At 43.5% G+C, this 16,807-nt stretch overlaps 1 protein-coding gene across 1 annotated transcript in view; it reads right to left on the bottom strand.

Annotated features, from left to right (window-relative positions):
- Positions 1 to 5,935: 5,935 nt before the first annotated feature.
- Positions 5,936 to 16,807, bottom strand: part of ctnna1 (catenin (cadherin-associated protein), alpha 1) — a 37,986-nt gene continuing 27,114 nt past the window's right edge. Inside the window, exons 16-18 of the mRNA XM_003970515.3 lie at positions 13,730 to 13,835; positions 7,741 to 7,875; positions 5,936 to 7,407 (exon numbers count right to left, since the gene is read on the bottom strand). Of these exons, the coding sequence (XP_003970564.1) occupies positions 7,117 to 7,407; positions 7,741 to 7,875; positions 13,730 to 13,835 (532 nt within the window). The 3' untranslated portion in view covers positions 5,936 to 7,116. The remainder of the gene's footprint in view (positions 7,408 to 7,740; positions 7,876 to 13,729; positions 13,836 to 16,807) is intronic.

Here is a 16,807-nt window from a genome sequence, read left to right as displayed (position 1 = left end):
GGACGCGCACATACGTTCGCGGGGCTATAAACGCCCGTCTAAAGCACACTCTCGTGCAAATTGTGCAACATTTAATCCAAACTGGTGGATCTGTCCTCATCACATATTCATGGGGCTATTCAGCGCGTTATAAAGTATTAACATTAAGACTCTTTGTAAAGCATTCTACATACAGGAGCACTTTAACTTAGCTGCCTCGCCTGGGGCACAAACAGTCTGCAGGTCCTGTGCAGATGTCGCCAACCCACCAGCAGCAAACGTCTCAAAATCACGGCACGCGCTCGCCAAACGCCCATCCCTCAGAGCTGAAGCTACGGGGGCAACAGATATTACCCCCATGGAGGCGCACGGCCTCGACTGTGGGGCGTTTAAAGCTTGATGTATGCCATTATAAAAGCAGAGCGACGGTAGCTGCGCGGTCAGCATTCTGCAGCCCGGCGGGGGAGGGGCTGTTTGAGAAACAGCTAGCTGAGGATGTGACAAGATAAAGAATATTAAATTACACACTTCCTACAATAATTACATTTTAAATCAAGGATCTTCCCATTAAGGGATATTGATTCATTTCCAATGATCCACTTGTACAACTTATACATCTTCTTTAACACCCGAATGCCGATATGATAATGACGACGTCTCCTTTTTATTCCTAATTGAATGAGCTGGAGGGAATCAATAAAATGTTATGGAAAACAGTCGGTTTCAGCGGGATTCATCCGCCACTCCTCCATTTTTGCATCATACTCCGACGTGCTTGGAGCCGCCTGCTGTGGAGACGCGGCCCCGCCGTCAATGACGGTTTTCAAGTCATATTTGTCAGTCATGTGTTCAGTCCCAATCTCTCCAGGACGGTGGTAAAATCTCGTGTGTGTGTGTGTCGGTGTGATGATGATGATGCACTCAGTCTTCAGACAAATTTCAGCCCACTCTCCTCACATTATTGCAGTTTTCTGAGCAGCACAGGGCAATCATGGCGAGCAGCAGCCCATCCCGAGGGGCTGTTTTGTGAGCCAGGCCTCACATTTGTTGATTTGGTGCCTCCTCTGCATCAGATGTACAAACAAGCGCCCTGATTCCCTCCGCCCGTCGGCAGCGACGGCGCGGGGATGGAAACGTGCGAATCCAATAGATGGTGCGTATAATAGATGGTTTTTCTGAGACTCACTCCTGTGATGAAGCTCCTCCAGTGTGCGTGATGACTCAAATCAGGCGTGAGGGAGAGCACCAGGTCGCGCTGTGAGGCTGAGCCGAGTCCATGGCAGCGACGCCGCTGAGGGTTTAACACAACATCACTTTTAATGAAGTCAGTGTGCACATCAGCCCATTAGAATGGAAGGTTGATTCAGTCAGTCATGTCCATTAGAGCAGCACCATCAACGTGCAACCACAATGTAAGAAGCCAAAGTTGTGCACACTTCTAACATTTGTCTGCCTTTGATTCACACACACACGCACACACACACACATGTTCTCCTGCACGCATGGCGGATGAAAATATGCAGCTTTAACCGTTTATTCCGAACGTCAGCCGATTATTGAAACGCATTTTCAGGTCGATTTCTCAGGACTTGAAGTCACGTGACCCAAAGGCAACATGCAGAAGACTGGATCTGATATTAGCCGTCAGAGCTCGAGTTTCAGCAAAACAGAAATAACGCAAACCCGTGGCGGCAAAAAAAGAAGAAGCAAACAGCACCTGCAGGTAAGTGCTGCCACCGGCGGCGGCGTCTCGGGACGCCTCACTATTTCGTTCATTAAATATTGAGAATGACACGGTGGGTTGACTCTCTACACGGGGGCCAGTTTCAGCCAACACAGCAAAATACCTGTTTGTGTATTAGTGAGACAAAAAACAGAGAAGTGAGGAACGAGCACTAAGTGAATAATAGGCTTACAGTAATTAACGTGTCACCAGCGTCCCAGGGAGCAGAAATAAAGGATGCAGAATAAAGCTGGCATGGAAATGTCTCCCCGGGAAATATTGACATTCTGGAAAGGGGCAAAACAAACAAAAACCTGGTGTTGAACGTGACCATCGACTGTGTGAGAGGGTACCTTTGCTGGGGGGGGGGGTAGCTCAGCATGTAGAGCCCAAATTCAGCTGCCACTTATCAAATGTAGGTAGGTACTGTGGAACACCAGCTGTCCCAAAGCGCCTGGAAGCCGCCTCTCTTTCCTGTTTTTATCATTTGAAAGCGATGCCAGAGGAGTCTGGGTCAGAACCAGGCTCTGGCTGGGCTTCATTATCTGATGACTACGGGCCAGAACCCGGCTACAGAAGTTCTCCTGCAGTTTTGCCTCTGCCTCAGGCTCAGAACACGGGGTTGGGGGGGGTGGTGGGGGGGGGATCTATATGATTTCCTGGGTAACATAATGAACCACCGTGGTTGAAATTCTCAAATGAGGACCAAAGTAACAAATTCACCTCTGAGAAATGCTGCAGTAGAGAAAGAAGAAAACGCACCAACACCCACACAACACTGCAGCAACAGACTCCTGGGGGCCGCCACAGTCTTCTCTACTGTACTCTCCACCGCTCTCTCTCTCTTTCGGTACCATTTCCTTCCAAGCAGAGCCAGATTTCCTTCAGTACAAGTGGAAAGAATCCTCTGTTTTCCACTGACAGGACAATTTAGAGCATTATCAATATAATGAGGCATGTTTGTACGCATCATTTATCTATATATATCTGGATGCCTCGTCTGTGCCAGACCCTTAACAAACACCCCTCAGCAGGTTGGGAGGGAGGGGTGTTCTGTGGCTGGCGGTGAGATCGGGTCAACCATCAGGCCGTCTGCCCGGGCTCCCTCTTGCCTGCCTTCATTCAGCCACTGTGATACACCTCTGTCCTCGTCTCCATGGTGTTAGCTGTGTCCTGAGTCCTGGGTCTGAGTGCAAACGATGCTTAGAGATAAATCATAGCGGTACCCGCAGCCCTGAAGTGCCCCCCATCCCAAAACTGTTCTCAGGACCCCAGATGTCTATGAGCTGATTGAATGTCTGCAGGGGCGCCTGGTACCATCGGATGACATCATCCAGAGACGCCGAACTGAACGTTTAATCTCTGGCTCTGTTTAAAAAGCCATCAGACGTATTTCACCTGACAGCGGCGCTACGAGGGTTATATGAAGATGACAGCGGTGCTACTTTCAGATTGGAAAAACAAAAATCACCTCACAATCGACGGCGCTCGGGCGTGCCGAGCTTAGGAAAGCGGATTTAAGTGTTCACAAATAATCTGTCGGCCTTGAAGACGAGCCCCCGCCACCGGGGAGAACCTGATAGTCACAATTAACTTGAGCCAAAAGTCTATGAAAGCGCCTAATTACCTCAAATTGTGCCAGACAGCACACACGTGCTCGCCGCGACCGTTTATCTGAGCCACGACGGCAGCGGAGCGCGGCTGCCCTCTTTTCCCCGGAAGCTTGACTGCGAAAGGAGTTTTGAAACATCATCGCTAATGATCCTGCCATCGCCGATTCCCTCAGTTCTTACTGCCCTTTTCTGGAGCAGGAATCAACCCCTAATCCTTCTGCCCCACTGCGCCGCCCCGTACAATTAAGAGTTCATTTTTAATTATTATAAAACAAGTTTAACTCCCACTATCTCCTGCCGGGATGATATGGCTCAATAATTACATTCACAGGCAGAAGCGCGGCTAAACTACCCCACATCTACCCGGGTTTGTCCTGTACACTGCATGTGGGCTCGTGTGCAGCCACCAAGCCGCAGTACCGGCGCTGGCAGATAGATGTTGGATTTGTACCTCATGACAGATCCATTTGTCTTGCTGATCCACAGTTAATGACCAATATTTCCCCAACTGGGAGGCTGTGACTTCTGGATCCTGGCTGGAAGGGAAAAATAACAACTAAAGTCAGGAGGACGGAAAAGTTTAAACGTGAATATGTAAACATAACCCTGCCCCCCCAACCCCAGGCCTCTAATTCTAAAATAATAGTGCTGTGCAGGAAAACTGGCTTTATTGATGAGACTGTCACATTTGAGCGCTGTGACTGATAAAGCTTCATTCAAACCCATCAAACGGCGACGGCAGCCTGAGTGACGCAGAAGAGGCACAAATGGGGGGAGGAGGAGGAGGAGGAGGAGGGGGGGGTAGAGAGAGAGGAACAGAGGGACTGGATCTGACGCGAGGGGGCTGTTCTGTGCTGTCACCTCTACATCATATCTGCATTTAAATAGCTCACGATGAATATTTTCACGGGCCAGGCCGCTGGAGTGGAGTCAGAGACGGAGGCTCCAGCGACGGGTTCATCCTGCCCGTAAAGACGTTGAATCCACTGAGTGATATTCATGTTTATCATGGTGACCACTCTGCTGTTCTGACTGCAGGGCTCGCCAGGGACAGAACACATCTCCTCTCCTTTTGCGTCCGCAACGCCCGTGAAGGGAGAAAAAGAGCATTTTAAACGTGTCCTGAGGCTATTAACCGAATAAAAGCCTAAATGTCAACGCAGTGTCAGTATTTTTTTGCAGATATGGATCGTTTGAATGGACTGATGTGAATTGCTTTCCCCATGACCATCCCCTCTATAGCCGCCAGAAACAAGCTCAACAGATTTTTCTTATTGGAAACTTCCACCCTGGCTGTTTGCAGCCCAGACGACAACCGAAGATCTCAGTTCCCGAGGGTGTATCCAACCCAGTAGATCCATGCTGCAGCCTTTACAAGGGCTGGATCTAATCAGTTAATTAACCGTGGGTGTGTCTGCAGCATGACACAACAAGCCACTTCGATTAGCATCCCTGCTACCCTCTAAGCGTGCTTTATCTCTGCTGTTTGGCTGTTTACCGAGAAGACAGCAGATACAAATATGGCCGCCGGAGAAGAGCTGGGACGAGAGTGGGGGCATATTCTTTCAGCGTTTCCTCAAACCTAGATGAAACGGGGGCCACCATTATCCTCTCCCCAGGCCCTTCCAGTCAGTACCTTCCTCTGGTGGTTACAGAGGAGGAACTCTGACTTTTTCCTCTTTTTGGTTGATAATCAGCCTCGTTACCGCGGCACGTTCAGAGGTGATCCATCCATAGCTCTAATCATTATAGGTGGAGGTGTAACTCTGAGGGGTCAAAGCCATTAAAGTCTGAGATGGCAGAAGCAGCGGTACAGAACAGGAACATTAATGAGAATCATATGGATGGAAATGTGTGTAGTGGGAGAGCTTAAATATGGCGAGAGCACATATGACACAATGATCGATTGTGATGTGGAGGTAAAGAACTCATGACATTGAAAAAACCAAATGATTCGTGATTTTACAGTATTTACTGGGTGCTGTAAAATAAATGAAAAGCCTTAATTAACTTGCACTTAATGAAATAACGCTCAAGTTGTGTTCCAATATGCAGAAGCTGCCCCATGTAAAATATTTGCCAAGTTTGTGTTTCATCAAACACGTCAATTAAGCAAATGCTCTTTTCCTGGCAAATTAGCTCCAAAGCTAACCAAGCTAACACCAGGACTGACAACAGGAAGTAGAACCAACACAGGTCCAGCAAGAGGAGATATGTAACTCAACTGAGATGTGCTCTAAATGGAGTTGGTAATAAAATCTAAATGTGTCATATTAGCATATTAGCATTACATAAACACCGGATCCCAGAGGACTCTGTGACCTCGAATCTTGAAACAGATTGTGTAACACTTTCCCAAAAGATTTTTATTAGATGTAAAACACATCAAATAAGAGGCTAAGAAAATGTTCTTACTCTCAAATATAATTTTTTGCTCAAATGTTTGAAACTTAATTTTTTTTCTCTTTTGGGAATCCTAAAATATAAAAGACACGACTCAATATTTAACTTAGCCCAAAGAAATCCTTAAAATACAAATGCCAACTCTTGACTATCTTCTAGTCTATATTGACAATGAGCTGAATCTTGAAATGATGCTTCTTCAAATAACGGACAGATAAAAGTCTCTTAATTCTTTATTACGATATAAAGCAAGCACACGAGTACAAGAACATGTGCACTAATAAGTCAGCTCTTCCAAATAAAATAAAATAAAAAAATCAAAGTAGATAAATGAAAACACACTGAAACCCCATCCAGGAAATGCTTGATTCTACAGGTAAATGTTTGGAAGAAGAAATTCAAACACGTCCGCGCATCACCGTTCTGCTCTCAGCAGCACAAAGGTGAAGGCTGATGATCAAAGCGGCGACAGATCAAAGCCTTTTGCACACGGAAGCGTCGCACAGGCAGCCGCGTGCTGCACAAAGGCTAAATTAGCCCACAGTTGTAACCTGAAGAAACGAAAATATCTCGGTTTAAAGCTATAAACACGAAAAAATGGTTTATAATTTGTTCAAATTTCTGTGCACTGCACCCACGTACTGGTCCAAGCTTCAGGACGTGTAAGACAACAAAAAAGCTCAACTCAACCGTCCAGACAATTTTGTCAAATGCTAAAACTGGAGAAGAAAAAACCCAGCTGATCCCTTAATCTGAAAACAATGTTGGACCTCAAGTGTCTCATTTACAATAAAAAAAACTGCTTGTTTGATTTGGAGGATTGTTTTTCTTTCTGCGGAACACCTCGGCCTCTGAAATTCCCAGTAAAATTAAAAATAAAAGCTTAAATTATAAAACGCCGCTCGAGCAGTCCAAAGGTGCACAAGCTTAGCTCTGAAGTTAGTGTCTAACGTACATTTAAACAGATCTGAAAGATTTTAAGAGGCCCAATAATAGATAAAATTACAGAAATGCAGGCACATATGGGAACTTTAACATTTTACCACATGGTCCAGCACAAGCGTAGTTAATGCTCAGGTTAAAAAGTGACAGTTGCATAGTTGATATTTGTAGTACTGAAGGTAACTAGTGGAAAAATACAGCTGTACTATCAAAATGGTTAGAATACAAAACAATCGGAGCCTTTTGAAACTAGTCTGCAAAAGCAATCATTCCTCCCACGAACAGCAGAAGTCCAGTTCATTTCCCTCCGACTTTATTCTGCAGATAACAGCTTCATGCTACAGATTACACCAAGTGTGGATTTATGGAGAAGAGAAGGACAGAGTCAGAATATGGTGGGACACTCAAGCATCGGGCTCTGCGCTGGTCGACATGTTGTGGGTCACAGGGGAAAGTCTAGATGCTGTCCATGGCCTTGAACTCGCTCAGAGCCTGCACAGGGTTGATGTGCTTCTTCTGGGAGGATCTCTTCACTCTGTTGGTCTGGCCATCATCTTGCTTCTCTCTCTTCACTAAAGGCTTCTTCTCAGGAGCTTTCATCCTCCAGGAGACCGCTGGCATGTTGAGGGCCTCCATGCCTTTGCTTTTCTGGTATTTGGTGGAGGCCACATAGGAGGCCTTCACAGTGGACACCACGGTGTTCATCAGGTTCTTGGCTGCCTGGATGAGGGACATGGCACTGTCCAGCTACACAGGAGAGAGGATACAAGTGGTTTTATGTATGGGAAAGTGAAATGAAAGAAGAGGCTACGGTGTGTGAAACAAGTTTTTAATACGGGAGAATGAATCTTTCTGCGTTTGAGTGTAAGCAGATGTGAGATGTGATTAGACAGTCACACTGATCTAATCTGAGACTCTGGTGACTGCAGGTGCTACAACTCTGGAGGAAGGAGGGAATGAACCTCTTCCTGCTCACAGACGTCACCATTTTAATTGATTCTTCTGGCAAAGGACTTGTTTTTGGCAGTTGTCGTGCCACCGCCCTCTGCTCGGCCCTCGGCCCTCGTGAACAGAACCTACCCCAGAGACGACCAGCTCCCCTCCCAGGTTCTGCACTTCAGCTTTGACTTTGCTGCAGATGTTGAGCTGGTGGCAGTACAGGGCGATACGCTGCAGGTAGGCCAGCAGGTCCTGCTTGCAGGTAGAGTCCGGGCACTGGAAGAGACAGATGCCAGGCGTCACACAGATGTGGACAGCAGCTTTGTTGCCTGCCAGCAGGGATACCATTATCTTTTGTCACAGCCATTCAGGCCTCTGTTGGGAACATTTATGAGCTAACTCGACATGAAATCAGAGTTAAAGAACCAGACACCCGCATTAATCCTGTACTCCAGATATTGGAGCAAAAGTTGGAGGCCAACTGTAACAATACGGCCAATTTATAGCAGAAAATGTGAATTAGCTCCTCACGTTCAGAGATATGCAGAGTTGTATAAATGCGATTAAATTAGATCCGTGGGAATATTTCCAGGAAAGTTGGCTCGGATATGAAACAATGTTGATGCCTTACAATTGATTATTATGTTAAAGAAACAGAATTATCCTAAACACAATATTAGGAAATACGGGGAGCATCACATACAGGCAACTCAGCAGCAATCATTTGGAATTCCGATTATAATTAAACCTTAACGTGAGAATTTATCCCCAAAATAAAGGGCCAGTCAGCAGAAAAGGAGACCACAACACGCTCAGCTGCTTATTAGGCGAGTAGCCGATCCATTGAGACATCAGCGTTGCACAACAGATGGCAGATCAGCAACAAGTTTGGCTAAGTGATGTTGTAGACACAACGTAATTAGAACCTGGTGGTTCCCACATTATCCGTTGATAACAAACATACCTGTGAAAAGTGGGAAAACCAGGAGAAACCAGCACCGCTCGGCTTCTGCTACGGTGAGGAGGAGGAACGAGCAGCTGCTGATTCTCCAAAGAACATGCAGAGTGGGAGGGAATGACTATTGTACGTCCAAAAAAAGGGAGGGACTTGAGGCAGCCATCTAACATTCCTATTTGAGTAACCAGCACTGCACATACCCAGGCAGCTCAAAGGAAAGGGTTGTTCCAGCAAAGGAAACAATCAAGGGTTTTTAAACACAGAAGAAAGGATCTAAATACACCTGTAATTTCAATAAATGGAAGTTGACAATGTTAATAATGTTCTACCACTGCCACCACCTTCTGCTGATTAAAGCAGAGATTGGCAAAGGAAAGAAGAAATATGGGATTTGACACTCCATTAACTAAAAGTATGCAGGAGGAGACGGGGGGGGGATGAGCGCTGCAGGGGCCGATCCCCACGCAGCAGGACCTAATACATGGCTGAGGAGGTGAAGAAAAGGAGAGAAGTTTAAGAAAAGAAGATGGTGAAAACGAAGAGGGAGCCAGAGGGGGAACAGTATGGAGGAGTAAACAAAGGGGAGAAATCCAACTGGGAAAACGGGGATACCAACAGAAGGATTCAGCCGTAGCTGGGAGCTGCTAAGAGGGAAGGAGTGTGTTTCTACAGACACATTATGGCAGGGGCTGGGATGAGACAATGCTGCAGCCATGCTAATGAGGGAAGGGGGGAAGTATTCCTACGGCCCAGAGCAGAGGACAGTGAAAGCATCACTTGTGCTCACACTTAACTCAGCTGCTGGTTTCACTTGGCACTCAGGGAAGTCTAAAGGGATGCTCCGACTGTGACATGTGAATAATTGCAGAGAAAAGAGACAAGAATACTTTAGGTTGCTTCGCTAATGTCTTGGAAATCTCAATGTGTACCAACTGATTAATGATTGAAGGTACTGCTTTAGCCCCTTTACCGACATTTCCAGATGTAAAGCCAAGAGACGGCTTTTCAAAGACCAATAATCTCTGAATTATTTATAGAATCAGGGTATATCTATTCAACGGCTGGCGCTGGCGGCCTGGATACGAACGGGGAAAAACAAGCCTCCGGGCCCTCTCTTTCTATATATAAACATTAAGAAAAATCCAGACTGTTTTAGCAGTGAAAGTAGGGGGATGTTTGTTAAAAACCAAGCCATTGAGGAGTTGAAATCCCCTACAGCAGGGTAAAAGGTGGCTCTGTGCACTGAGCGCCTCTCTGAGCAGCAGCCAAAACCAAAAGGTTTTTAGAAGCAGGAAACCTTTCACCTATATCGTTTATGCTAAGAGACAGAAGAATCTTAATTTGGAACAACTTACTTTTTATTTCAACTGATCAGAGTGGGAGCTGTTAATAACATCTGGTAATTAAACAGTATTAGGCCTGATCATCAGCAGCTGACAACCGGGACAAATCCAGCGCGTTTGGTTTTACATGACAAAGTGGTTCACCGGTTTTTAAGGAGTTTAAGATGAGAAGTTAAATTGTGGTTTGTGTACACCAACTTGTTTGTTTAATGATGACATTTTGACAGAGGTGACGTTAAAAAACAGGATGTCACTACGTAAGGTGGAGATGATGTCTATGATTTAAATGATGGAGAAGGTCAGGCCCCATTATTGGAAATGCCACACAGTTCTGCTGAATCCCATTACACAGAGCAGATACTGAGCCATGATGCCTCTGCCACCATCCCGCTCTGACCTTTCAGGACGCATTACCCACAGGAAGTGCCAATTTCCCATATTCACTGACACGGCAGCGATCTGACGTGCTGCTGCGAGCAAACTGCTTGTGTCTCGCCAAAAGGACTGAAGGGGTTTTCCGATATTCTGCTTTTCGGTCAATTCCAGTTTCAATGACATTTATTGTGTTCGAGTTGCCAGATAAGAGGCAACTGTCGTTTTTCCACTAATAAAGACGAGAGGTTAAAGGGCCATTATACATGTCTTGATGTTTAACAGGGGACAAAACCTATACGTTTCTGATTCGCAGCTCTCCAGATCAGTCTCAGCGGCTCCACACTTACAGTCAGAAACAGGCCGTATATTTTCCCACCTGGCCACAGGAATAGTAAAGTTCAGACGGGAGGAGTGCCGCAGTGATGGCTGACCTCCTGGAACGTTCTCACATCTGCACACTGAATCTCTACAGTTCTCGCAGAGTGACCACTTGATTCATGATCACATTTCTGAGGCACCTTCGAGGGCAACCCCCTTTTTTTTTTTTACAGTGTTGAATGATTATATGTCCACAGATTTTAGAACAAATATCTGGGAAGTGAGGGATTTTCTCAGCAAGTAAATTAAGAGAATTTCACTTTCTTGAACTCCGGTTGGCTCTGAGCTGACCCTTGAACCTCAGAGCAGAGGAATTCTGGCTTCTCTGATCGATTCAGATTCTCCTCCTCGGTGGCAGCGGGTAATTTACAACCACGTGTGCTGTAAAACCTCAAGGGCCGGAGCTGGGATTAAAATGTGACCAGCAACAGAAGCCATGGATCATCATAAAGCTGCACTGATTGAATGCAAATTGCGGGAAAGAACATCCCTACATGTCAGTATACATCATGAGAATAAAGCTTGCACGAGACACGCAGACTCGGTTTATGTACATGTTTGTGTGAACATTCAAGTGTTCGCGGGCTGGTCTAGAAGCAGATAGTTCTGCTGGACACATTCGTGTTATAAACCTCAATTACATAGCATTTGTTTACCAGTCTGCTCTGATCAAAATTGTAGAAGGTGCCCTGCAGAGAAGGGTCATAAATTCTTAATAAACTGCAGTGCAGACCTTTGGACGACACTGACCTAAATCCTGCAGCTCATCTCTGCACCACTCTTTTAAAATTTAATAAGGTTCTATTACAGATATTTAACTATACACAAGCCCGGGATTAGACCACATCCGCCTGGCTCCTCTCGCTTCAACACACCCGGTGTGTGTTAATACACACGTAAACTGAAGACTGCAAAGGAAAATGTGGGATTGAATGCCGTGCCACCAGTCTTGGACCATCTGCCAATGTGTTGTATGTGAGGAATAAACCCTCACAGACCTTCGCGCCACAGGCACAGGCCACACGTGATTAATATGCCTACGTTAATGAGTGAGTGAGTCAACCACTCAGTATGTGGGCATCTTAATGGCTGTTCAATCCATATCCTATTCCAACATGTTATGTTAATGACTCAAGTCGGCCTGTGACATAATCTGCTTCTTCTGAAAACAGCCCCTTCATATAAACTGCCTGCATGGACAAAAATCTTACAAATAATTGCTAGTTGGCCATTACACTTCTAATTATTGCACTTTTATGATTGAATTTCTACACCATCCCTGGAACCCCCCGCTGCTGTGCTGTGGTGGCCTTGGCTGGTCTAGAGTCCTGGTCACTGCGTGGTCCTCCGACAAAGGACAGCTAAATCTCAGTAGTCATATTTTCAGTGTTCCAGCCCCTAAAACCACCATAATAGTATATGCAAATATATAGAAATTAGACACTTTTGAAGGTTAGAGCGAGAAAATAAAGCAGACATTGCATTCTAACATCTGCAGATGTGGGGCGGTGCAGTGGCCAGATGTGCTTATGTCAATACCAACACGCACACACATGCCCGCACACCTGCACAGATGCCCATTTGTTTTCTTGGGGGAACACCACTGCTTTATTATAAGGAAGACACATCTTCAAAAGCAGAAGTGAGCCATAAAAAAAAAAAATCCATTTTCGGAACCATTTATTCCACATTCGCATTGATTTCATTGTAGTTATGTCACATTGTATAAGCCTTAATGTATGATAGGCATGTGACTGTAAATAATTGTACTTTATAAAGACCCCTGGGGGCATTAACAACTCGGCGCACATAAGAAAAATGAAATAAAAGCGGCTTAGAAATTGTGTATGCAGTTCTTAAATTATTAACGCCTTGCTTATGTATGTAAAACTTAAATATGCTTATACTGCACAACATAGAAACATACCAACTGTGTAATGACCACCACTTAATATTCAAATGTGTATTCCTGAGATTTGAAATATTTAATTTGAATCATCTCATCTAGGAGCGGCTTTGCTGTTCCCATGCCGTAGTCAGAAGAAAGCATAAAATGCTCAGCAGAAAACATCCTATCAAATTTAACCACAAATGAGTCTGTTTTTTAAAAAGCACTCAGCTCCACCATATTTTCGCGACCAAAAATATTCATATTGCAGTCAGAAGCGATGCATCTTTTTCAAAGTTAGGATGCTGTAGATAATTGGACGCTTGTTTTAATATGTTCATGGTACTAGATTAGACACAGTTGGGAAAACCACCAAGAATCAAATGATTGGAAATGAATGGTTAGATAAAAAGATGACTGAATGTTTCATTTTTGCATCAACAAGTCAAGAAAGTGATTTTTGTCACTATTTTTTATGAGAAATAAATATACCTTTGATTACTATCTGGTCAGCCACAGCTAGTAAAATACACTGAAATTATTAGAATTACCAGCTTGGTGTTGCATTTGAACACATTATGCATTCTGTCTGATAGCATGTAATGAAGAAAGAACTCCAGAATCACCATTTTCAAACTGCAAACTAGGATTACGGTGTCCAATTCTGCCAAACTATCCCTCTGTCAGCACCTAACCAGTTGAGAGTGCACGACTTGGGCAAATTACAGATAACTCCTAATGCTTTCCTGTTCATGTTCCCAAAATGTGACAGAACTGAGGAATTTTTGTTGAAAGAACTTCTTGTATTAAATGTTTCTCTAAGATTTTGCTTCAAGGCGAGCACAAACTATCCCTAAAGAAAACACTGCTCCTATGTGGAGTCTTGTGATGTTCAGAGTCATATTTCAAAGAGACAGTGGAGGGGTGCTTAAACTTTGATTTAAGTTTTGATTTTGTTTTTCCTGGGTTTGTGCGAGTCAAACGGCCCATGGTTGAAGAAAAACCCGGCCTGTAAATAAACTGGTTGTAAATGGTGAAAATTCTACGAGCGCACCACGGTTTAAAATTATTTTAAGACAAAAAATATTTGCACTTCTGTGTGCTCCCATGCTTTAAATGAACATTAGCAGAGGCGAAGATAGAATGGTCAAAAATGAAAGCCTACATCAAGTTATATAAGCCACTTACATTGTCTGCGATGGTGCGGCCAAGCTTATCCATCCTCGAGCCTGCCTCTGCAATCTTCTTGGCAGCACTGATGACATCAGATGTATTCTTTAGTGGCCCTTTACCCCTGAAGAAAACAGAGCAGAAGTATCAGCCAGAAATTCTGATCTAGTCCTGCCTTGCTCAATATATCAAAAAATATACAATAAAAATATGTTCAACATGCTGATATGAATAAGAAATGTTGTACTATGCTTGTTAAAGAGAATGTGGAAACCGTACCCTGATAATAGATATCCTGGATTCTTACTCATTTACAGGCAAGTCCGGGATATTTTTAGTCTGTTTACCTCGTTTCGTTTCATCTATATTTATATCGCGTCTGTTACAATCAAAATCGTCTCCAGGCGCTTTACAGAAACCCAAGTCCTGACCGCCAACAAGCAGCTCATCATGTATCTTCACGTCTTCTGTGGCCACTGCCATTAGCACTTGGTAATTTGTTGTCCTTTATGTGTAAAGATGCTTGTACGGCATTTTCTTGGATGTAGAGGATTTCTAAGATATGTTATAGGGCAGGTCTAAAGAAGGGTTTCAAAGCTATTTTATCTATTCTGGAGGCAACAACAGAGATCCATATTCCACCATTTTTGACAGGTGTTAATAAATATAGACAGAATTATTATTGTTACTATTGTTGTTAGTTTTATTAAGTGCTGTAACTAGTTTGATGTGTGTAATGTGTAAATGTGGACATCAAAATATCAATGTGTCTCAACATCTTTTGGGTGTCCAAAGTAATATTAAATGGGATGATTATGTAAACTCTTTAGGCAGAAATTCAAATGTGGCCCAGGCAACATATGTGTTCTTACTGCCTTTACACAGTGGACACAACTGATCCGACAGGATAAAAACACATCATCGTCACAGCTCCTGAGATGCAAACATGATACATAAACATTTGGACTAATGCGTGTCACAAGTGCACCAAACCACCTGATTTTAATCCATTTTATGTCTAAGAATATCCCAATCGCTGTTGAATATTAACGTCAGATTTGACCTCCCTTTATCCAAATGACGCTCATACCAACATGGGACGTGTCAGTTTTGCCCAGCCTTAACACACTGTGTTTGTCAGCCATTTGCAGCTTTTTTTTTTCCCATAACCCCACAAGGGACTCTGGGACACAGTTGGCAAAAGACACAAATTGGATTCAAAGCTAAACTCTCTAGGCTAAAAAAAATGAGCCATCCAACCCAGAACAGATGGAATTTTGTGTTGTGGTTTTTTTGTTGTTGCTTTCTCTTCCCTCTGCTCATGTATCCAACCCTTTCTCTCATTCAGCTGAGGATATCTATAGCAGAGTCTTGGAAAGGGCATATTTTAAAAATGTTGCTAAGAACCTAATTTTCTTTAGCCCTTGAATGAAAAGCCTAAATACTTTGTTTTCTCACTATTATTTAAAAAAAGCAAAAGAGGATAATGAAGACAGATCAGGAAACTAATATGTTGGGCTACTAGAGGTGTCAGGACTGGTGACAGCTAGATGCCTCCACATGGGTGTAGGCCACTCTGGGGTGGGAACTCCACAGCACAGAACACTCTAAAAATAGGTGGCTCCAAAATATGTTGCATGATTCCATGCTCACATGATTTATTCATGAGATCTACCATATAGCCATAAGCAAAGCAAGAATCAACAAGAAGGTTTCTTGAAGCCTGCAGTTTTTTTAGGAGAGAGGTCCACAACAATTACCTCATGCAGCATTAACCTTGACAGTGATTCTTGTCAGCTCAAGGTTAAGGGGGCAATCATTTTAGAACAGGCTGAAGTACCCAGCGACCGACCTTGCGTGTGCTACTGCTCCATACAAGAGTCAAGGCACAATATTGAGATATATATCTAAGCTGACAAACATCACTGAGCAGAAGGATATGTGTTCAGTCTCGGGGGGTAAGATAAGTTCAGTGGCAGCAGCTTATAATCTCAGCAGTACTACAGCAAAAAAACTTAGAAGAATCTTTTTTGGTAACTTTTTTAAGTCATTGAAAGGACATATATTTCAAAAATGACCCCTCATTTAGTCTTGGCTAAACTGTCCATCACAGTTGTGGCGTTATTTGCTCATTTACCGCCGCAGATGAAATTGATTAGTTTGAGACGAAAATCAAAAGTTCATCTGTCATTTTGACACATAACAGAGCACAAGTTGATGTAAATTGTAATTAATTCCCCTCCTAATTTGAAAGTGATTGAGCATTTTTCTATTATCTACATTTGTGTCATATTTGACATCTGTCCCGTCCCTGTGGATTCATTCACTGACACACTTTTTCCAAATTGCCAAAATATTACATCAGCCAATTGTTAAATGTTACTTCTAACAGACAAAGAGGTAAGATTGCATTGTTAAGGGCTGAGAATATGGTGTTTGATAGTTTGGATTTTGTATTCTGGTTATTTATGTACAAGGAAGCCTTTCTTAATACAGTATATGTTTTCTTTTCCAAGGGGTCACATCTTTGCCCAGTTTGGAATACAGAGAAGCACTATGACATGAGATAGAGGATGTGACTCAAGTACACAAGGTCCTCTGAGTAATTCACCTAAAAATATAAAAAGCCCAAACCCATATACATAAATAGTCAGGTTCACATAGAAGTCACTCCAAATGTTGCAGTCACAAGTTGTGACGCCAACTGAGAAATATTGTCTAATCGTAATTATATTTATGAATTACAATGAAATAATTGACATTATAATTGATGTTGCCACAACAAACCACTGCCCATTATCAAGTGCAAAATATGCAGTTAACTTGGAATATTTTGTGTCAGGTATACTGTATGCTCTTAAAAAGGAGAAAGCTTTTCAAAGCTACCGTATGTGAATTGAGGATAAGGTACTTTGTAAAATACAAAGAGGAAAGAAAACTGCTGAACAAAGAAGGATGCTTGACCAAGTATAAGAAAGTGTACATCAAACAAAACGCTACTTAACAGGAAACTAGCCATTAAGGTAACACTGCAATTTGTACGTAAAGGAACAGTGGTACCAGACACTATAAGTTCACGCAAAATGGTACGGCATA

The sequence above is a fragment of the Takifugu rubripes genome, chromosome 14 (genome assembly GCF_901000725.2).
Source record: "Takifugu rubripes chromosome 14, fTakRub1.2, whole genome shotgun sequence".
NCBI lineage: Eukaryota > Metazoa > Chordata > Actinopteri > Tetraodontiformes > Tetraodontidae > Takifugu > Takifugu rubripes.
The sequence above is the reverse complement of the archived record's forward strand: the minus strand, read 5'-3'. Positions and strand labels throughout refer to the sequence as shown.